Source organism: Excalfactoria chinensis, chromosome 2 (genome assembly GCF_039878825.1).
Source record: "Excalfactoria chinensis isolate bCotChi1 chromosome 2, bCotChi1.hap2, whole genome shotgun sequence".
NCBI classification, from domain to species: Eukaryota; Metazoa; Chordata; class Aves; order Galliformes; family Phasianidae; genus Excalfactoria; species Excalfactoria chinensis.
Window position 1 is genome coordinate 34,698,496 of NC_092826.1, and position 23,742 is coordinate 34,722,237.

Consider the following 23,742-nt stretch of genomic DNA (forward strand, 5'->3'; position numbering starts at 1 on the left):
AAGGCAGCAAAGCTAATTCTTTGATGCTACAAACTACCAAGGTGATTACTGTTTCTGCTGTGCATGTGAAAAATACTTAGATTAGTAGTTGTATAATATACAAACACCTGTATTTATTAAGAATTGCTGCTTACTAAATGGAAAAAATACAAAATAGTCAACAGAAACATAACTAATGCTGAAGGTTACTTTACTGTACCTGATTTTTCCAGTGTACCGCAATCCTACTCTAGAGAAACCTTCTATCACCTTTGCTGGATAACACCCATCCTGACACTACAATTTCCTCAGCTCGGAACTACTAGCTATGAGATAAAGGATTTAATCATCAGTGCTTGCCTGCAAAAATTTACACAACCTTCAACTTTCCTGTGCTGTAATCTAGCATGGAATTAAAGTTTCACTTACAGACTGTTTAACAATGTCAGTCCAATCTGGAGCAACAGCAAATTCAGGATTTTCTTCTAACCATCTTGGCAAGTCCTTCATTGGAGGGGCCATAGCTCCACCCATCTAATGCAAAAGGTAAGGTAATACTTACAAACACAAACAAAAAACAACCGACCAAACAACCCAAACCACCAAACTGCTACTGTTCATCCGTACATTTTCCATCTGTGCACTTTCATCTAAGAAGAATGACAGTAAAGAATTTCAATTCACATGGTGGAAAACTGAACTAAAACTACCTAATGATACAAGAATTGAAAAGACCATGTTTTAAAATACACAGCAAAATGTCGCAGTCCAGGCAGTACCAGTAATGAAATTCATACCTAATGTAAGGAAATAACATGCTAGACAGTTTCAAAAAATAGGAGTTACTCCTCAACTTAAATGACTAATATGAGCATACCATTAGTAAAGGAGGAATTATGGGTTCTGGGTGATAGTAAGAATAAATGACAGTGCCAAATTAAACTTTTTAAAGAAGTAAGTTTGGAACAAAAAGCCACGTGCAAAGACATTATTACACAATTTAAACAGTTCCAACAAATGCAGTGTTTACCTTCTTCCCATTTCGCTTATTTACAACAGGTACCCTTTCTTCTCCTGTCAAGGTGTTAATATCCAGTTTATTAGGGTTTCGACATCTGTGTCGTTTTTGTTTCGGCTTCTGAAATGAGGAAAACAGCACATCTGCACTCTTCTGGAAAGAAGAGAAATGTGTTGCTTTTTAGTTTTTTCATTCTCTTGACCAAAATCAAGAATTATGACACGTCTTCTAACAAAAATTTTAAGAAGGCACCAATTACTTTACCCTCAAAAAATGTTTTTCCTGAACATACATAGAAATCCCAGTGCCTCCTGAGTGTTTAGATATTACAGTAAATGTGGCTAGGATGGAAATCACTGCTGAAACCCAGACAGCTGAAAATCCAATGACTATGCTCAATATGAAGAAACTTATTTCCATGTCTGTAAAATTAACTTCTATACTAATCTAATACAACTACGCTTTTAAAATCACATACTTACTGGTACATAACTTGGCATATCTACAGTGTAAGTAGGATGCAATTTAAGCCATTCAACTAAATCCTTGTTTTTGGGAGCATCTTCTCCCACCAGCCTGGTCCCATCCTCTAGATTGATTACAGGGATGCGAGTGTCTGGGTCCAGTTGACCAGGAGATGGAATGTTCCTTGGTGGTAGGGCTTCCATATCTTCTTCAAAAGCTTTGGTCACTTCTGCATCCTCCTGAAAACATGAATACCAGCATTAATTCTCACTTCGAGGCAGCACTTACCTGGGAGACTTAAGTTAAAGGCTCAAGGCAGTAGTTAATAAGACGTAAACATTTCTACTATGTAAAGGAGTCAAGTTAGGGGATTTTGTAAACTTAGAATCTTTGAACATTAAAGAACAGACAGAGCAGTTTTCATGCATTTATCAGTTAATGATCCCTATATTGTCAGTTAATGGTACTATATTTCAAAGGAAAAATATCTTTTTGAAATTACAAACTAGTTAAAACCAAGTCACAATCTGCTATAGTAAAAACTTGATATAAACTACATTTTGTTGGGTTCAAAATTAAATTCAAAGCAAAAGCTGGCTGGGTGAGAACCGTGCATTATCATTTGCTATAGTATAACACTGTAAACTCACATTCAGAAAGTACTAGACACAGAAGAAAAAATAGGAGACAAAAAAGGTTGCTGTCTTACTACAGTCAATGATGTCCGTTTGTTGCTCATAAATAACAGATCAAGCCCTTCTACATTTTTCCTCCTTCCTCTCCTCCTCTTCATGGGTGGTTCTCCATCTATTAAAGAGCCATTTAGTAGATGCCTCGTGGGTGTGCGTGAAAGACCTGCTTGCAGCAGCTCCATTTGAGTTTTAAAGGCATCGGACACAGGTGTGGAGACATTAGGCAAGATAAACTTTGAAGTAACAGATGAAAAATTTGAGGTAGAACTTGTTGCCTCTCGTGAGGCCTTTGATAAATCTACAACCTTTTCTTGTCCATTTTCTGAGACCACCTGAGACTCACGTAACTGGGCAACCATTTCCATAAGATTTCTCCTTTTGGCAGCTCTCTCAGCCTCAATTTCAATCTTTCTTCGTCTCCTCCTCCTCTGACGTGGAACCGATAAATTGAGTGCATCTTCCTAATGAAATATTAAGATTTCCAAATATTAACACAACTCTGCTAACTACACTGATTTTACAGCAGAACGAACGTGTAATTGAGAAAACAAAACCTTTACTTTACTCAAGGTAACATTGCCTTTTATTTTTCCTACTTTATTCAAAGGAATGATATTTTTTTTTCATATTATGCAAAATCAGTGCACGAAAGACAAAAAGTTTTCTGTAAGAGTGAGAAAGATGCAGCCTTGCCTTTGACAACTGAGGAGAAGCAGTGATGTCTTCACTGCCACTGATGCTGGCTTGACCAATCATGGAGAGCTCTGCAAAGCTCCTTTTTTGCAGAGGGCTGTCCACAGCTGTTGGAGTATACCCAGGTATGAGCCCCTGGAAATCAAACATCTGGCGCCTATTTACTGGCCACTTCCCTTTCAGCACTGCTTCACAGATGTTGTCTAATCGGTTGATCATTACTCGATCCTGTGTAAAGGAAAAGTACATAATGAACCTTTAGCGCGGAGGTTGCCTGTTAAACTCAAATGAGTATAACTACTCTGTCTAGTTCAGCACAACTTAAGAAAGACATTAAAAAAACAACTATTCTTCTAGTCCAGGAAAAACTATCGCCTGAACAAAGCTAACGTATGGGGAATTTTGTAAAATAGAGCTAGAGTTTAAAAACAGCATTTATATTGAGGTGAAGGAAGAAGACAGATCAAATTTTCCGTTGGGCAGTGCACCAACAGACAGACTGTAACAGAAACTCACAATTGTTTTACGCTTCTGACTTGAGCTGTTAGCAAAATCAACAGTTCGGAAGGGAAAAAAAATCAAAACATCTGCAATGAGTATTTTAAAAACTGCAGTTCTTGAGATCCAAGAGGCTGGATCTGCAATTCTGTCGTAGGAAGTGGATCCTCATTAGCGTCACTATTAATAAAGTTCAACATTATGAAACAAGCACCAACCTAGGGACATCTAATGAATGTCAATTTTCATTCCACACCCATTATCACTTCAAATTTCACTGAAGCGTGTACACTAAAATCTCTGATTATGTGTATTAGTCTACTTATGCTGAATCTACATAGATTAGGGATTTGTTTTTACTCTATAACCAAAATAAGATTTTAGTTCATGTTTCCAAAATACATACTGAAAGCAAAGAAAATGAGTATAATTCTTTTCCATTTTAGTATTCAAGTACATTCCACGCTAGCCTGTCTGAAGTAGTAGAAACTTCAGAACTATGAGAATACTGCTGCTTAGGGAATATGAGCATCAGTTAGCTTCCTGAACAGCATAACAGCGCAAAGGCCACTAGCAAATCTCAGCAGCTGCAACAGACTGCTTGCTTTCTCCAGGAATAAGCCTATTAAGAGCAAGGTCCCCCTGCCCTACCCCGCCCCCTCCCAAACCAGATGGCCCTGTTATGGTGATTAGTAAGCTTAAGACTATTACTACTTTATTTCTCTCCACTGCCCTTACTGCATGAGACAGTACAAAATTATGCATGGATTTATTATGATGTTATAGTTTGATATTTTTCAAAAAAAATTTGTGTTAGATATATTTCTGTACTGTTCCCTAATTAAAATATAGCTTTTATCTTATGTAAAACTGCTGCTTGTATTTGCAGGACACCTTAATACAATTACATCTGTCAACATTACATAATGGCTTAGATCATGTAGGTCACCAGTACCCTTTTCTCCATCCCAAACAGAAAAGGTGATCTTGCAGAATATCTCTGCTCTCCTTGCAGACTGCTCTGCACATGAAATCTAGAATTCAAAGTCATAAATTTGCTTCCATCAATGACGGTGTAAGAGGTGTGATTCTACACTCAGAAAGTTACAGGGCCTATAAGGAACTCGAGTCTGTCAGAGGTTTGCTGTTATACAGTAAAGCAATTCTGTTCATTTCCTCCACTAATCTGTACACAATTGAACAATAAAAAGCCATTTCAAAAATCATTCTCAGAATAGAGTCTCATGTTTACTAGAAGCACAAAACTGTACAAAGCTCTCTTTGCAGCACACTTCCCACACATTATCTGTATTGAAAACAATGCATCGCATCCTACCCCCAACCAACCTTAGGCCAGAAAGAAAAGGCAAATGTTCTCTCATGAAGCAGCTGGACCACAGAAGGATCCCCATCTTCCATGTAGAATCCATCGCGTGTTTCATCCCTTGCGGTACTCATAGAGGCATTGCTTTCTTCATCAAAATTCTTACCCTGAGAAACTGCTCCTGCTGAATAATAACCATGACCAAGAATTAACTGCAAAACTTCAGAACCATCCAATGTCAGCCTCAATAGATAGGTTAAGACAAGCATATTTGATATCATACTTCTAACTCTGATGTTCCACCATTATTACAACAGAGCCTTAGTCTTCTGCACTTGGCACAGAAATTGTACTTTTTAGATCAATAAGTTATCTTGGAAATCATTCCTCACAGGGAAAAAAAGACCTGTTAAAGCTGGATTGTTTTAGCTTCTATGGTTTGGTGGGTTTTTTTGGGGAAAGTTTATCTACCCACCTGATTCATGGAAAAGATGAGCAGCTGCTAAATGTAGCCTATCCATGCTCAAAACAGCTCCTTGCATGCCACTTACCAGCTGGCACAAGTCAGAACAACTATGGGACTCATGCTAAACTAAGTGTATAGGACTGACCTGACCAAAGCGTTACCTTCAGGTTGGGAGGACTCTTCTGATTTGTCATCATCATCCAGTTTCTCCTCTTCATCTTCTTCTGAACCTTTTTCTGAAATAGATTTTGGGTCTACATCTGTACTCATTTCTATGTCTTTCAATTCACATTTAACAGAGCCAGTCTCAGCCTCAGCATCGCAATCCTGTTTAGTGTCTTTATCTGCAATATCCGTCTCTTCCTTGATATCAGACTTTTCTTTGGCTGCTGGATTTTCAGATCCTTCAACTTTAGACTCCGTTTGTTCTGTACTTTTTTCTTCTTGTACTGGTGTGGATGGGACAATAGGTGGTGTTTGACTGCAGCCAGCACCCACAGGGTGTAGTGAAGAGACAGTATTTGCATTACCCACCCCTCTGTTTTGAGCAAAGTTTTTGTGTGCCTCAAGAAAAGACAGCTCAGGATCATTCAAAATGTGATAATCTGTCCTACTGACTCCATGTTTAGCAGCACCAATCAGTAAGTCTTTGTCATGTTTACCACACTCCCACCACTCTGGCAGATCCAAGCTCGGTTGGCAAAGTTTTAGCCTCTCTCCCAGCTGTGGGTGATGAAGAACCTGTTCACGGATTTTCCGTAACAGCTCTATGCGATATAAAGTTCTGGAAGCACGTTCTTCTGTGATCGGTTCAATCATAGTAGAAAGATCAGGTGGCTCTGCAATGACATTAGTTTGTACTGTTTAATACTGACTAGATGTACGCCCATCTCTAAATCATTGCACTTAGGAATGAAGTTTCAACAATGGTACTGTCTATTAATAGTCAGGTCCATTTCTGCAGTCAGTAAAACTTACCATCATCTGGCTTGACTGGCATTCGGCACACTCGTCTACACATATTCACAAAGCCATTAAAATACTTCTCCAAGCTTTCATCGGACTTTTTATCAAGCCTGGCAAATGCTCTGAATTGATTCCAGTCAAATTGATGTTTTATAGGATCAAAAATAATTCCAAAAGTAGACACTACACGATAAAAATCAGCTTCTTCTCTTCTTGTCCATCTATTCAAAAGAAGGAAAAAAAAAAAGAGGCCACTGAGTAAAGGCGAGCTCAAACAGTTTGGATACCCCCAGGCCCCAGTTTATACTCTCAAAGCAGAAGTACTGGCAACACACAAACTTAATTGAGATTTAAAGGAAAACAACATTGAGAAACTCACTTTTGTCGTTTTTCAGTTATTATAGCCTCCCTTTCTGCTTCTAGTGCCCTCACTTCTTCCCGAGGCCGACGTCTCCTGCGGTCAGTCTTCATTAGTGCCTCTTGCCTCATTTGTTGCCTTTTATAGCTGCGCTGATAGGCAGTAATGAGGCGACGCAGACGGGTAGTCAGGGTTGAAGTGTTGGGCCAGTAGAGTTGGCCTAACTCAGAATTGCTTTCACTGTGCTTGTCTAGAGAATAGAGAAGTATTTGTGCACTGCAAAACCAGCACTAAGCATTTCAAAGTTTCTAAGGCTAAAACTGGATTCCTGTCTGATCAGATAAGAACATACGCTTCATTAATATTGGTGCAGAACAAATTAGAAACAGGATAACTACACTGGTAGGAAATAAAAAATAGAATAAAACCATCTGACTCCACAAACTCAAATGACTGTGAAGCATTTAGAGATAACTATCAGGTATTATTATTCAATGTTATGAATGCAAACATATTATGAATACCTTTAAGTATTTAAATTAATGCAGTAGAGCTTTAAATATGTTACTAAGAAGATCATTCCATCTCAGTGAAAACACCTATGCTTATGATTTCCCACTTCATTATTTTCACTTAAACTTGGCACTTTTCCTCCATACCGAGGAACTTATCTACAGCAACTTCAAGATTATCTCGGCAAAAGCATCAACAGCAGCATAACGAAACATCCAGTTTTTATCATCACAATTTCTACCACATAATTAGAAACCCAGAAAGCCTTAATGTGGGATTATTCAAACATGGTAAATAATTGTTTTGAAACACGTGAAGCATGAAGAGATTTGGCACTAAGAAGTTTACCGTGATGTTTTCCCAAAACACAACCCATTTCTTCATGTGCTAATAAAAACAGTCCACCTTTTCCTAAATGGTCTATTTTTGCCTTGAAATTATTATTATTATTATTTCTCTTTTTTGTATAATCTTACTTGGGTGGATTTCAATGGACTCTTCTTTGTCTTCCGGAGGTGAGTTTGCAAATTCCTTTGGGAGAAGACAGAAGTTATTTTAGTTTTCAGCTTTGACCATATGTTATTGTTTGCAGAAAAAAAAGATGTTATCTTTCAAATACAGCAGAAAAGTATCTTTGTAAGGCGTGTTTATCTGGTAGCTCACAAACATAAGAACTACACATTAGGATAAACATGGTGTGTCAGTTATGTTTACAAATACTTGTAATTACAGAAACTTGAAGTTCTTACATCAATTTCATCCTTGAAAGGAGTTCTGGTTGGCTTATATTCTGGATCTTCATCCTCTCTGTCGAATTCACCTCTAAAAACATTTAAAATAAGCAATTTAAATAAACACTGTTTTTGAAAGGTTATTTTTCTGGAAAGAAAAGCAAAAAAAAGCTACAAAAGCCGTCAGAACGGTGTACCAAGCTACACATTTATATTTCATGCTCAACTGTGTAAGCAATTTTACATACTTTTTACATTATGTGATCACTTCAGATCCTCAGGCAAGAGATGTAAGCAGAATATGACACATGAACTCATGCCAACATATACAATGCTGATAAAGTTTATTAATTTTTTCATGTCGTCCTTACCCATCACCGCCATCTGCTAACATGTCTGTCCCTCTCTGTTCAGCAGCTATGGCCTTTGCATCAGGCATGCCAACCCGTTCCAGAAAGCACAGTGTTGAATCAGCTCTCATGGAATTGTACTTCTCATAACCTGGGAAGTATTTAAAAAAAAAAAAAAAAAAAAAAAAAGCTATGATCAACTGTAAAAAGAACAGTTCAGGTAGTAAAATACAGTTTTCTGGGTTCATTTATTTATTTTTAAATAAAATTAAGGAGCTGTATCTCTGATTTTAAAGGAATTGTTTAATAAAAAATTATGCATTTTTTACTGTTTTCCCCAGTAGTTTTCATTTGTGGAATAACAAATTTTTTTCATATTGGTAAATTTCATCAGCACAGAAACATCTTAACATCAGTAGCATTAACAAACAGTAAAAATCGAATAGCGTTTTTTAACATAATCTCTTTATAAAGCGACAATCTTTCACCAAAACTAACCTCGCTCTTCTCTAGAGGTTGCTACGTAACTTTTGCAGTGGTTCCCCATATCCAGCACTCCCTACTGCAAACATGCAGATGTGAATGGAAACACACACACACACACACACACACACACACACACACACACACTGTAGCTCTGCTCTAGCCTTGCTGGAACCCTCAGTGTAGGCTGCGAAAATGCTGTATACATGGGTTATACGTAAGGCCAACGAACCTGTCTTATTAGGTTTAGGATGATGCATGTCAGTAAGATGACACTGTTCCCTCTATGGTTTTCAAACTGCTGTTTGCTTTTTTTACTGCCCAAGTTGACTAGATGGAAAATGGCAGATCCCAACAGTGCACTGCAGGAAAATGATTTTTAGACTAGACTTGCCTCAGCTGAGCCCACAAAACAGAGCTGCTGTACATAGGCAGAACAGCACAATTCAATTAGGATTTGTACTACAACACACTGCTCCTAACTGCTGTAGAGCCTCAAGCCAAACTGTAATCATGAAAGGTTTTATAAGCCATCATTCTCCCCTTTAGTCAGGCTGGGCTGCTGAGAATACCTCTGCGACCTCCAGAGAATTGGGATTATAATCAGGAATCGCTCACTGTATATATCATGCCAGCTCTGCATCCCCAGCCTTTCAAAGTTAACAAGGCTGCATCCCACTCAAGGGAGCCGGGAGTTCTCAACACTGACATTTGTGAAATATTGCTTGGAACAAAGCCCAGGAGGCACTTGTACAGATTAATAGCAGAGGTTAAGCCCACCGTCCACTTTGACACTGGTTGGCAGAGTTAGCAAGTGAAGCAGTGCTGGAAGCAAAGTTTATGGAGATCTATCTTACTATTTGGCTATTATTTAAACAAATATGGCTTTGTTTTATTTACAGCCAAGAAAGTAATGTTTTCTTCTCAAATGTTCTGCAAACATTTAAAAACAGCATCTGATATTTACAGCTCATATTAGGTTTTTAATGCAGGCAAGAAAAAAAAAAAAAAAAAAAGGGAGATACAAGCCAACAGTTCTTTGGAACAATACTTGTTAATATTATGACTGAACAGTCCTACACGCAGAAAGCTTTACAACTGAGTTTTGTTCAGAGTGAGACACCACTTACCGTGTTTGAATACTCCAATTAAAAGGGATTTATCGGCCTCCTTATCCCACCAGTCTGCAGGAACTTCAGCGTGGAACGGCTCAGGTATCCATACATCTACTTCACTATAAAGACAGCATTATAAACATTTGCAAAGATAACTGGACACAAATGTTAGGAAAAAAAAGAGAAGTGGTTCACACCATTTTGTAAATAAGCTTCTTGAGGAGAAAAAAAACAGCACAAATTAGAGTGCGTGGAAAATTAATTAGGATTGTTTAAAAGGAAATAATGAAAAAATATTAGGCTCTTTTAGGAGCCAAATGCCAGTGGTTACCCAAACGTACTCATTTACAGTCTTAGTATTTAAAAAAAGAAAAAAGAAAAAAAAAATGCAGTTACAATAATCCTTCAATATTAACAATGCTGAAAAACCATTTCTGTTACTGTTCCCTCCTCCACCCACCTCATTTGATAAAATAATAATGTGGCTTGGGAGCACATTTAACAGGAAACACAACAACCTTTAAATGCTGAAATTATTATAGTACACGTGCTTTACATAATCCAGCATCATAAAGCAAAAAAATAAACCTGTGCTTGCACTAACCTTGAGTCAGCACCCTCTAAGATCCTGTCTGCTTGGTCCCCTATAACTTCTTGTCGTAGATAGTACAGCATGCGGACACGCAGCAGGACCCTGGAGAGGAAGGCAGAGGGGGGAAAAAGTTCTTAACTTCAGGACTGTTTGCCAACAGTGGCTTTTGGCAGCTGCTGCTGTTCATCCATCATCCTGCCAAGGCTGATTAGCCATGCTGTATGGTAGGCTTGAAGCGTGACAGATGGTGGCACATAATCACCTCTGTGTGGTGCTTTCTGCTGGCTTCCAACAGGCCTGCCTGGCAACCGCTTACACTGCACAGAGAGGGACCGAGAGCAGCCCGGCCCCGGCGCATTTCATTTAGTTCTACCTAGTGCAGCTTGTGAAGTTTAGACACGTACTCTACCACTGCCTCTGAAGTATTGAAGCAAGTTTGTAAACAACTGAGCAGATGGCTTTCAGTAACTGTTCTGCTTCATTATCTCATAAAATTTCCTCAGCTGCTGCCTTAATACCATTTTTGGAAGCACATCAGAAGTTGTAGGAATAAACGAGATATAAAATCTGGTTTTACTACCTTACAATAAACCCTCAATATGGAATGTCAGGTTTTTCAGATTATACAACTTTTTGCTTCCGAGAATGGGAGGGAAAAAAAAAATAATCCCCCATTTCCCCTAGGAGATATTAACTATTTTTAATCTCTATAGCTCAAATTGCTATTTAATTTTACCTGTACACAACATAAGCACCATAAGGAAGTGAAGTCTTCCTTGCCTGTGTTTATTTTTTCCCATCCCTGCAACACTACGGTCATTTTTGGGACCGCTGTCAGGTGTTGCGACAGCAGCTTAAGCTGGCAGGAGTGAGAATGGCAGACTCTGGATTTTCAAGGAGACTAGAAAAGAGGTCATCGCTACAGAAAAAAAATGTCTCCCTGGAAATAATCAAGCTCTCCCATGTTTACCCAATTCAGGGCACCCCCTGCTGCCTAGTTCATGAAGTAGAATCAGCACCAGATAAAATGGAGACTGTGTTCCCTGCCTTCTCCCTGTATCCAAATCCATTTCAGCTACAGTTGAAGAGCTGCTCTCTTGGAACTGTAAGGGTAGCTGGGGAGGCAGTAATCTGATCACCCAGTTGCATGAAAAATTTAGACCACCACCAGTTTTGAGAGCTCCTTGTTAGGGATCTGATGCAATAGAGTGATTTCCAGTTTTACATGTGTTACCCAAGCAGTCCTTGGATGAATAGGGATTTGAATCAAGGTCATTTCTACAATTCAAAACATGTCAGACATGCTTTTTTTGTGTGCTTGATAACCGGGACCAGTAAGGGACACCTTTTCTCTGTGTGGCTATAGAAATAAGCTGTGGAGGCTCTCTATCATCTTTGGATTAAGTAATAACAGATATTACATCAAGCCAAAGGAAGAGAAAAAGACAAAACTAAACCAAAATGCAGAGGTCCTTTGCACCTTTCAGGAGTCCTCCTCATTAAAGCAGCATGCATGTTACACATGAGAGCAGGACACCCTGCTCTTACTTATCCAATAGATATTGCTATCTGATGAAGGAAATTACTCATGCTTCTAATTGTCTTCTACCTCAGCTTGATTTTACCTGGACTAAACATGTTGTTTCTACAATTCACTTAGCCCCAGTGGGTCTAGGGAGTGAAGGAAAGGACAGCAACTGAAAATACTCTTGTACAGTGATATATCAGGCTTCCCGATCCTTCTAATTATTCTGCTGTATTATTTCAGCAGCAGTATTTTTAAAATGAGTTTAAGGCTGATCTGCAAACCGATATAACAAGTAATGAGGACATGTTACCCGGGAGAGCTAAATAATGTTACAAGAAATACTTTAATTACTTTATGAGGAAGTGAAACATAATAACCAAACTCAGTAACAGTTTAGGAAAAAGTCAAAAACCAGTTCACTTGTATGTACACTTGCCAACATAATTCTCTAAATATCTGTTCTCATCAGCTAAGAATTAAGCTTCATTAGCATCTAGAAATGAACTAATAAACCTTTTAAATGTCTTTCCTCCTTCACACCACACCCCTTGTTGACAGGCCACAGATACTTTTGAAATCAATAATTTCTTTCTAAGAAAACAGTTCTAATAAGACACAGTTCATATTAAAAGCACAAAGTAATGACAGCTTTTCAGTGACACTGCTTTACACATGCTTTCTATGTATCCAATAAGAACACTGTTGAAAGAAGCTGACTCAAAAATAAACCAGATATTACAAACCAAAAGCAAAGAAGAGATGCACTTAAGAGGCATTCATTCAATAATTAAGCAAAGTAACACACAAATTAAAACAGAATTATCTTTATCCCCTTAGGTTTTCATTTTAGTAAGATGTTCAGAACTGCAAACACCCAATCAAGGCAACGATTAAGCTTAGAGAACATGGTGAGAAATTCAGATTCCAACAACGGAGAACAGGAGAACAAACATTCAGTATCATGTGGACAGCAGAAGAGGAAGGAAGAAAAAGAATGAATAAATATATCCATGTAGAGGTGAGCTACTACATGCAACTCAGGGGAACTAAGATTTGGAAATCTGAATTTAAGATCTTACAGAAGAAAAAACTCTACAGATATTTGCCTGATAGACCCCACAAAATAGTGCTAACAAATAGCTTTTGTTTAAAAAGATCACAGAATATCCCAATTTGGAAGGGACTCACAAGGATCATTGAGTCCAACCCCTGGCTCCACACTGGACCTCCCAAAATTCAAACTCTATGTTTAAGAATCATTTGGACAGTGATTTCAAACTCTACCATCTTGGGGCTGTGTCCACTGCCCTGGGCAGCCTGTTCCAGGGCCTGACCGCCAACCGGTAAAGAACCTTTTCCCAACACCCAACCTGACCGTTACCAGAGTGCAGAGATCTGAGCTGCCCCACTGCTCCCCTCGTGAGGAGCTGTAGGCTGCCACAAGGCCTTCTCCCCTCAGCCTTCTCCTCTAGGCCAAACAAAACAGCAGACCCAGCAACTCCTCATGCACTTTGCCCTCTAGACTCCTCACCATCTTCACAGCCCTCTTTTGGGGCCTCTAATAATTTCATTTTCATCTTATATTGTGGTGCTCAAAATGGCTCACTGTGCTCAAGGTAAAGCCACACTAGTGCAGGGAAGAGCAGGATGTTCAGTTGTCAAGAGAAACAGATTTAAGTGAGGGTATATTCTTTCCCTTATGCTAATAGGAATAATCACAAATTTGATTTCATTCTTATTTATCAAATAGAAAACACATTTCTTCATAAATGTTTTAAGAATGGATCAATCATAAAGAGCTTACAGAAATATCCAGATATCTGTTAAGATGATTATACCCCAAATTAGAAGTAATAATGTTCTTTACATCCTATTAAATAGCCCTATGTTCTATTAAAAACATTCCAAAGAAGTCACAGACTTTCAAAAAACATAATAAAAAGCATTACATGAAATAATAATACTTACTTATTACAGTGGTGTTTGAGATGTTTTCTATAGCTGTCTTCTTGAAATAATACATCCGGATTACAGGTGGTGAGCCAATCAGCATCTTGAAGCATTGGCTGTGAACTCTGGGCTTTTACTTTCTTGCCCTTCCTCCCTCTGGGCACTGGCGCAGACAGGCCTACACAAATCCCCAATTACTTCTCATACAGTCTGAATAGAAAAGCTCTCACACCAAACTGCATTACAAATACACATTTAAAGCTAAGTATCACTGCTGTATTAATTCCACTGTGGGCAACGAGACAACCAAAAACTGAACAGCAACATAATTCATCTGGAAATTGTGAATAACAAAATCAACCAAAACTTCCATGCTAATTTAGGTGTGAAGATTTCAAAAATTCAGAGAACTAGCCAGAAAATGGTGTTATACAAATATTTCTACTACAAACACTCATGAATCTGAACAGCCATAAAGAAACAAGCTTTATGATTTACAGCCATTTGAAAGAGATTAACTGCAGTGGTAGGCAACACTTAAAAATTATGTTAGAATATTTGTTCAAACTGCTTTATGAGCAAGAACACTGCATTCTACAAAGCATCTGAGGGTGACTTCCCCTTTAAGTACTGACCCAGTCAAAGCCCACCTTACTCATAAAATCTGACAAGATCCTACAACATGTCAGAACAGCTATAGTTTAAACTAAAGACATAGCATGACTGAAGCAATTCTTTCCTATTTACTAGCATCATTATTTGATTGTAGTAGACATACCGGAATGATTAACCAGAGCTCGAGTTTGCCCATCTGCAGTTGGAGTGATCAGATCCCAGATGAAACTTTTGATATTTTCATCCCCTTTGTAATGATTAAGGCAATATACCAGGATAGTCCGGCAGATGGTTTCCACATCTTGTTCTGTTAGCTGACGTTTATAGCGCCCATGTGAGAGGATGTCAGTCCAACGACCCCAGCTACAAGAAAAATATGTTCAATACAATAGCCAGGGCACTGGTAGTTTAATTTGTGACTTTCAATTTAACTCCTGGTGCCAAGCAAGTTGGGACCTCCTGTACTACCATCAATGCATTTTGCGTTTGCAGGTTACATTGGGGAATCCTGCTTACAGCAGCAAAGAGTTAAGAACGTTTATTTTACAGAACAGGCAATAAGTTCACTGCTCGTAAAGCTGCAATTGAACTACATTCAAAATAATAAAGTACATATGTTTAACTCTAATGGTCCCAGCAAACTATGAACAGGAAACTCAGCCAATTCCTATAGTCATGGGATTTGGGGAATCAGTTTTATTTTGATCCTGAAATTCGCTGTTAGTGGCTGTTATACACAGCTTTCTAGAAGTATAGCCAGTCCTTCTGAAGCCTATTGGAATAATACTTAAATACAGCTACTTGCTTGCAAAGAGATAAAAATTCAGACTGGTACATCCAATGGGAAAAATTATAAGACATCAATTAGTTGAAATCAAGTAGTATCAAAACACAAGAATTATGCTAAAAAACTCTGAACTGACCTGATTTCACAACCACACCAATCTTTATAAATGCACTTTGTTATTCTTCACAATACTTAGAAAAGAGAGACTAAGTCTCAATAACTATGGTAATCTTTATAACATAAAATACATGGTATTTGTTTCTGGTTTCTTATGTGTGAGCTCGTACCCAGCTGTGGGACACTGGATGCTTTAAGCTAAATAAGAAATACATATATACGGAACCTATAACACAAAGCAATTTAAAATCTCACTGTTAAGTATATACAGTAATGAGGTAAAAATCACACAGAGTGCACGTGAACATGAAAAAGAGAGGAAAGAGTATTTACTATATGCTATTTACATATATTTTCAGTTTTTATCCAAAGTCACTCTATTTAATCTGTATATCCTTACCCATAAACCAACAAGTTCTTCTCTACCCTGAAACATTCACTTCTTGCATAACCCTGTGATTTGTCCTGAGGCCTACGTGGCTTTGTGCTAGGCTTTTCTTCGGAATCACTTTCCAGGTCTGAAAACTCCATCAGTTCATCCTCTTTGACTGCACTGTAGAGTCTGGTTTGCTTTCTTACTCTTGGTGTATCAATAACTAAATTATTCTAAAATGAAAGTGAAAATGCAGAAATTAAGGAGGAGAAAAATCTTCAATTTAAATGAACTGAGTACCGTCATAAAGCTCTCACCCTTCCATTTAAAGCATCGATATCCAGTTCAGCCTTCTTTGCCCACTTCTGCCAAAAATTAGGGTCATCCAAGGAAATGTCCGTCCTGTTCCCAGATGCAACAAAACTAGCCTAGAAGACATGAAAACACATGCATTGGTTTCTTAACTACTCACTATAAATATATCTATTTTCATTGGTAAGTAGTGTCTAGGACTTACAAAACAGCATTGTCAAGGAATGAAAAAAGGAAGCCTATGAACTGTCTAACTGGAAATACAGATGTCCCAACAGTTTTGAGGAAGAAAACTAAGAAAAGTATACCAAAAAACTAAATTCACACTGAAAGTAATTCAGTACTACTTCCACCTATTCTGGTCACAACTCTATTATTTTTCCTCTGAATGCCAATGCACACCTTTGCAAATGTAGAGCCTTTTCCTTCAGATTCAATAGTAATTGTGTGTGTTCGCCTTAAGAGAATTTGATCAATATCCTCTTCACAAAACTTAGACCCTTCATCTTCCTCGTCCATCAGAGCACCGTATGCTCCCTTTCGAAGAAGATCTTCTATTTCTTTTTTAGAAAGCTGTTGCACCTGTAACATGCAAGAGAGATAGTTGTTTTATTGTTTTTTAACACTAGCCAGTGTTTATATCTGACAACATAATGACATCAATCGCCTTTTTACTTAGCATTTTAAGAACTGTACTCCTAACATAATGTGGTGCTGGTCAATTAAACATTCATGTTAAAGTCACCTTTAAAAGAAGAATGCAAACAACAACATTCTTAGGGTGAAGTTATACGAGTGGTTTAAACGATTTAATAATTCATTGTCACTGAATCCCCTTACTTTAGCTCCGACGACTGCTAAACTCCTCCCAGGAGCATAGTTAACTTACTAACCTGAAAAAAGGCCCAAACAAAGAAGTCCAAAGGAAGAAAGGCTAAAGCACACAAACACACACACAAAAAACTCACGGGTGGATTGGCAGCCTGCAAGAAGCTTGAAAACTGTAAGAATCAACACTATGTAAAGGGTAGAATGATGAGAATGAATGAGGATTGAGGAAACATGATTCTACCTGTGTGCTTTTGGCAATTAATGATGCATGAGATAGGCTGAGCCAGTTCATGTAGCCTTGCCCTTAATTAACCCCACTTTAAAATACATGCCATATTCTACCTGAAAACCATCTTTCTCCAGCTGAGATATAAGTCAGAGACAAAAATGTTATACATTCATATAATTTGTTGATCATGTATCGTAATATATTAATTCTTACCCCATTTGTAGCATTTTCTCTTCCACTCATAGACTGTAGCACAGCCTTATCAAGGCCAAGCTTCAGGCTAGCTTTGTCAAACATTTCCCTTTCATAAGAATTCCTTGTAATCAACCTGTAAATTTTCACTGATTTGCTCTGTCCTATTCTGTGACATCGTGCTTGAGCCTGATGAAACAGGACAGATACTCAGTTAAAAGAAAAAAAAAAAAAATCAATATAGAAAACTTACTTTAAATGTAACTGCTTTCAATATAAATAATAATCTTTATGTTTTTTACTGAGCGGACAACAGTAATTTCTCTTGCAAGTCAACAAAATTTCACAGGAAATAAGCAAGAAGCTTTCAACTGAATCATTTCTTGTAATATTACCTGGAGGTCATTTTGAGGGTTCCAGTCTGAATCAAAAATGATGCAGGTATCAGCAGCAGTAAGATTAATGCCCAAGCCTCCTGCCCTTGTACACAGCAGGAAAACAAACCTATCAGAATCAGGTCTTGAAAACCTGTCAATAGCTGCCTGACGCAAGTTGCCTCTTACTCGGCCATCAATTCGTTCATAAGGGTACCTGAAATAAAGATGTAAGGAGAATTTTACTGCAAATATTCTTACTTTTGGCATTGTTTCTTTCAAAAATATACAATTAAAAATTACAAAAATAACAACAAAAACAAACAAACAAAAAAACAAAACAGGGAGAGGGAAGGAGGGCTGGAAATATACCACTCTACTTTCAAAATAGCTACAACAAGCGGAATGACTGTTGTTGTACCCAACAACTTCATCAGTGGAAGATATACAACCTTGTCTCCTGTTTTGTACCCTTCAGTTAAAACCAGGTTCTCACTCCAAGGAATTAAATAAATACTTGGAATTAAGCAAAAAACTCCAGAGTAACTGAAACATTTAACTAGCTAAACTAGGAGGACCTATTAAGGCCCCTCTGAGGTCATTTTGTACTCATCTGAAAGAAAAACTTCAGCACTTGCAACTTGCAGTCAGCTGACACCAGAAAATACAGTAAAATGCTTGAATTTCATCCCATTACAATAAAGATCACTCACAGGTTAAATACTGTGGCCACTGAGGAACGCACTGTTTATTTAGAATTGCATTATATTGTTGCTCTCACCGTCTTTGAATGAGGTAGTCTTCCAGTATGTCCAAGCAGCGCACCATCTGGGAAAAGATAAGCACCCTGTGGCCACCAGCCTTCAGTTTTGGCAGCAGCTTGTCAATCAGTACTAGCTTGCCAGCAGCCTGGATCATTGCCTGGAGCTGAAAATCTGGAGAGTCGGCATTGTGTGTTTCTTTAAACTCTTCCAAAATTTTCTCTTCAGCACCTGCAAAGATTGGACAGCAATACATGAACACAGCAGAGGATTTTATCAATAAACAATGAACTTGCCTTCAATACCCTATAGAGAGCACAGGAATGTTTTAAACACTATGTGAATAAATGTTTATAAAAAAATACTAGTCTTAAATTTAATGCAAACATACACACAAACACAGTATAATTAAAAAGCCACTTTGAGTATTCATTCAATTTTTGTTTTGAAGGGAGTAAAATCTTTCCTAAATAATTTCATAAAATCATTTAATGAACACAATTAAATGAGACATTAAGAAAAAACAATGAGAAGGTAAAAACTATTCTAACTGTTAAATGGACTCTCTTTGAAATTCAACATGGAAGAAAATTCTTGTTCTCACAGAAAAATGCAAGGAACACAAACCGCATTCGATGTTCAAAATGAAAGTCAATCACAAGCATGACTTAGACCTACCCCTTTCATTACTATCTAGAGAATCAAAATCCAAACAGTGAAAAAGCTAATTTCCTTAGAAAAAAATGGGCACTATGAAATTTTATTTTATCATCTGTTTAGATTTTTTCCCTCACTGAACATCTCGTTTCTCCTCAGTTAATGAAGCTATTCAATGTATATATTCTTTCGAGAACTAGCCAAAATTTCCTTCTTGCCATTCCCTTTTCATGTGAAGTAAAAGCATAGAAACAAATATTCCTTGTGCTGCACACTACCTGATAAATTCAGAACAAGTTTATGCTTTTCCTATGCTCATATGCTTTAATCCTATTTTAGTGACACTTCTACACAAAACATATTATTCAAACATTTTCAGATAAATATTCTTGGCTACACAGAAGTCTGGGAATCTTCATCCTAAGCTTATTTCATACGTAGATAAACCTTTTGAGGGGCTGTCTTTTTCAGGTCCTCTGATTTTTATTTTCTTAAACAAAATGTAGATCTTAACATCCAGCTTCAACATTACTTTTGAGTAACACAAAGAAAGGTGGGAGGGTTGGGGCAGGGAGGAAGAAAAACATATTGCCAGGCTTCCACTGAGGATCTCTCCATATCCCATCTCTAGATGCCTGTAAGCAAACAGGCAAATGTATCCTCACTGCGTGATCACTGGTTCCTTGCCTACTGTAACGTGGTGTCTTAACTAGATGCCACCCTATGCAGGCTGACAATTTCATATTACTTGCACTGCTCACTTCCGCAAAATTTAATGCTTTCACCTAAAGGTACTTTTACAACAAGGATTTCCTATGCTCCAAGTATTACTAATCCTAATAGTTTGCACGTAAAAAAAAGAAACCCACATGAAAATAGATTTAAACAATCCTTCAAGCTGTTCTTATTCATATATCACCCATTTTGCAAAACAGGAGAAATTAAGGTAGCAATCTCAGATTCTTTACTGAGCTTAGTCAATGTCAGAATATAATAGGCTGTCAAGTGTCACATTACGTACACTCAGTATCTTCAGAAGCAAACCAACTAATCCAACCACACCACAACAAACCTACCAATAAGTCTTATGAATGATAGATTTCCAGTTTCAGCATTTTTTCTCAGCAATATTCACTTTCATGACAGACCACAATCTCCAAAAATCTGCTAGTTCAATCATCCTATCCCAGCTAAAACCCATAAAAGCCTGCCTTTTCCTTTTCACTCCTACTTCAATTGCAACTAAGTGATGAACATGTAGTACCTGTTACCCAAGACACTTGAAGTCTTATATGCTTGTAACACTTCTATTCTTTTTGATTTTTATTAGTGAATGAAAAGAAGTCTGAATGTGTGCTTTCCTAATATCAGGAAATCTTCTAGTTAAGAGAGACTCCTTGGGCTCAAGAGAGCATAAGGAACAGAGCAAGAAACCTTTCCAGTGTTTAACAGAGTACTCTGTAGCATGTGCAAGTACAGAGGCACTCCCTGCTGTTGCGTCTTGTATGTATGTATAAATACTTGAGTGGTTGCTAGGGAGGAAACAAGGAGTCCAGCTCTGAGAAAACCAAACGGACAATTATTTGCCCATCTTGGCTGGAGAATACACAAAATGCAGCAGCTCCTTCTAGAAGTCTGGGTCAAGGACAGTTCCAGCAGACGGCCATTCTTCTCAGCACCACAAAGCTAATCTACTGATCAAGAAACAAAGAATCACCACATTCAACCCCTATCATACTACTTCCATGATACAAACTGCTGTGTCTTAACTGAAGATTACCTAGAACACTTAGTTCTATGTGAAACAAAACAATCTTCTACTTGGTCTATATATGCAAATACACATATACTGCTGTTTGCTTACAAAACCTGTAGACGTAGAAGAAAATGAGAAGGATTCCAAGACCTCTTTATAAAAGCCTTAAGTCTCCAGAGCTTGCTACTCTTCAGGAAAATACCATTCAACATTACGCCACTGCAAGGCTTCTTGTCAGAAATAAACTTGTGTCATCACAGTAAATACAAAGATGTTAATTACTGATCAACAAGATAAAACCTAGGGCTCAGACAACGACAGGACATAAGAGTATTTTCTCTCCTGGAATTAAAAAGAACTTAGTTGCTTAGTCCCATCCTCCACACTAATAATAGTTGGGATTTATTTACTTCTCCCTTGCAACAGATCTTAAGGCTTGACCCACCTGCTGTTTTGCTGCATCCCACTAAGCAAGTCCAAATGTTCAGAAGTCACAAAAACGTTAAAAAGAAGAAAGCTCAAGAGACACTTCCACCTCCCTTTATTAGGATTAAGAAGCAGTCATTCAAAAATACTTGAAATTTTCCATACAGCTACCTGAATTTAAGCAGTTTCAAGCAGACATTAAATGATACAAGACTTGAGAGGAGAAAAAAACAAAAAATCATTGTTGTAAGCAATGCTGCAAATGCTACTCGTGAACTCTATTTCACAAAACAAAATAGGAGAAAAGCATTCACTTTATTCCCCATAAGATGAGGCAAGGAAAAACAATCACTAAGTTAAAATGAGCTGAAAACCAAGGAACATTAAACGCATTAAGTTCAGAAGCTCATAACCTGACCATTCTGAACTGTTTTCTGGTAAACCCACTTATGTAATAAATTAACTTCGAAGCAAAGAACTAACAACAAATTCTAACAGAACCACAAAGCTAATTTAATTGCATGTTCATCTGAACTTAGAAACTGAGCAGCCCACCAGCATGGTTGAGTTCAGGTACTTTGGAGTAACTCTATATTGTGCCTTTGGAATAATTACTTGCAGATGAAATATAATGAGATGTCATTTGGTGAATCAGTTTAAGCATAACAAAAAATGTCAAAAAAAAATAAAAAAGCAAGCGCTGCAATATGGGAATCACACAATAAAAACTGCAATCACATATGGTTCATGATAAAACAGTCTTTCACCATGAAACTGGTAACAAGCATGAAACCAGTGACAGCATAAATCACATACAGTAACAAAGAGTTGGAAAACGAGGAACTAGTAGCACGCAACTATGTACAGAGGCTTATGTTACATCTTCAAAGGGAAGATTTGATTTGACCAACACATACAGTTCAGCATGCTTCAGAGAGACAACTACAGTTAGCTGGTTCATCACCTAGTGTTTGTCATAGATAATCCTGATTGAAAACCAATAGCCTCACAATGAAACAGAGTATTCACTGTTAAAATCTAATATGACATTCATATAGATCTTTTTCCAGTCCAATTAAATTACGAAAATGAACTGAATACACATGTCCATAAAAGCACATCTCAGTCACTTCCTGACCCACAACTTTTATTCAGAAATGTTTAGTACTATCTCATAATACTCTGCAGCAAGAAAACAAGTAGTAGCTAACTAATTGTGAAGAAGCAGAACCCACATGATAACTGAAGTATTCTTTGCAAAAATAACAGAAAGAAAAAGCTCAATACTAACACAATACTAACACCGACTCTGACAGGACTAGCAAGAGTTGAAAAAAGCAGTGCAGCTGTTTTCAAAAGCAATGCTGTCCTGACTAGCAGATTCTAAACACAAAGGAACCTCAAAGGTTATGTGACTATTCTACTTTAAAAATACATAAATAAAAAGGCACATAGTATATTCACCTGGTCACTTATTCTGCTTTCAGCATATCAATTTTAAGGAAAGAAGAATTAACAACTAACCCTCTGGAGAAACTAGAACAGAATTTTTAACACACTGAGCAGTCTTAAAAATACTTCTTGAAAAGATGATGATGTGACTTACCATTAATAAGGTACGGATGATTGCAGCATTTTCTTAGTTCCATCATAGTGTTTAAGAGATTAGGTACATTTGCCTGACCTCCACCCTTTGAGAGAAACGCAAAATTCTTCTCAAGTATAGCACGATAGTATTTCTTCTGAATATTTGTCAGCTCAACTTCAATGATGGTTTCCTCTTTGGGGGCCAGGTTCTTTTCCACATCCTCCTTGAGACGTCTCAGCATCATCGGCTTCAAAATAGCTTGCAGTTTCTGCACCTAGGAGACATTAAATGAACAACAATCAAAGCTCTAAGTCTTCACATATTTATTTTTCTACTTCTAACGTTTTCTTAATTCTAAGGCCTCCCTCGTTTCTAACTCAGATCACAAGTAAACAGGTTCCTCAAGGACCTAGAAACTGAAATTTCCTAGTTAACACTATGATATAAATTTCTGAAGCCAACTTTTAGACTGTACCACTTCTGTTTAGTGCATGTCATTAAATGATCTCCCTTAGAACCATCCCTCTAGACAACGGCACTACTGCACACCAGCTGTGCAGAGCTAACCCTAAATAGTCACAACTCAGCTATATGAGCAAATCTGACATTAAGATCAAGTCTTAGAGTAACTTCTATCTAACTGCTATTCCACTAAGTACAGTGAATTATGCGATTTTCCCCTTCAAATGTCTGTTCCTAATTCTTTTCTTACTTTCTTAGTTTTGACATTTGCCAAAGCAGAAAGCTATTTAGATGTGTTCTCAAAATGAAAATCCCATATTTCTGTGAATTCTTTTTAAAATGTTTGGGGTTTTTTTTGGTCTCCAGGTTTGGCAATATATGCTTTATTGAGGCAGAGGGAAAGCATCTGTTTTCCTTCTATAAAGTTTGCTGAGTTTGGTCAAGTGTTTATGATGGCCTTTATACAAAAACCTCAAGCATACTCCATACACATATAACGAGCTGGCATTAAGGTTATTTTTGAAGTTCTATCTCTCATCAA

At 37.6% G+C, this 23,742-nt stretch overlaps 1 protein-coding gene across 5 annotated transcripts in view; it reads right to left on the bottom strand.

Annotated features, from left to right (window-relative positions):
- The window catches only part of CHD7 (chromodomain helicase DNA binding protein 7), a 126,524-nt gene that overhangs the window by 4,199 nt on the left and 98,583 nt on the right, over window positions 1-23,742 (bottom strand). For 2 of the 5 annotated variants that reach the window (XM_072328525.1, XM_072328524.1), the window contains 23 exons: window positions 22,758-23,013; window positions 18,333-18,543; window positions 17,573-17,768; window positions 17,199-17,366; window positions 16,328-16,507; window positions 15,931-16,041; window positions 15,641-15,846; window positions 14,500-14,699; window positions 13,740-13,899; window positions 10,256-10,345; window positions 9,667-9,770; window positions 8,075-8,204; window positions 7,722-7,794; window positions 7,449-7,503; window positions 6,481-6,709; window positions 6,114-6,322; window positions 5,297-5,974; window positions 4,693-4,853; window positions 2,848-3,075; window positions 2,172-2,615; window positions 1,480-1,701; window positions 1,010-1,150; window positions 409-513 (listed from right to left, as the gene is read on the bottom strand). In XM_072328525.1, coding sequence (XP_072184626.1) covers window positions 409-513; window positions 1,010-1,150; window positions 1,480-1,701; window positions 2,172-2,615; window positions 2,848-3,075; window positions 4,693-4,853; window positions 5,297-5,974; window positions 6,114-6,322; window positions 6,481-6,709; window positions 7,449-7,503; window positions 7,722-7,794; window positions 8,075-8,204; window positions 9,667-9,770; window positions 10,256-10,345; window positions 13,740-13,899; window positions 14,500-14,699; window positions 15,641-15,846; window positions 15,931-16,041; window positions 16,328-16,507; window positions 17,199-17,366; window positions 17,573-17,768; window positions 18,333-18,543; window positions 22,758-23,013 — 4,557 coding nt within the window. The remainder of the gene's footprint in view (window positions 1-408; window positions 514-1,009; window positions 1,151-1,479; window positions 1,702-2,171; window positions 2,616-2,847; window positions 3,076-4,692; window positions 4,854-5,296; window positions 5,975-6,113; window positions 6,323-6,480; window positions 6,710-7,448; window positions 7,504-7,721; window positions 7,795-8,074; window positions 8,205-9,666; window positions 9,771-10,255; window positions 10,346-13,739; window positions 13,900-14,499; window positions 14,700-15,640; window positions 15,847-15,930; window positions 16,042-16,327; window positions 16,508-17,198; window positions 17,367-17,572; window positions 17,769-18,332; window positions 18,544-22,757; window positions 23,014-23,742) is intronic. The other 3 variants (XM_072328528.1, XM_072328527.1, XM_072328526.1) reach the window with 3 other exon arrangements.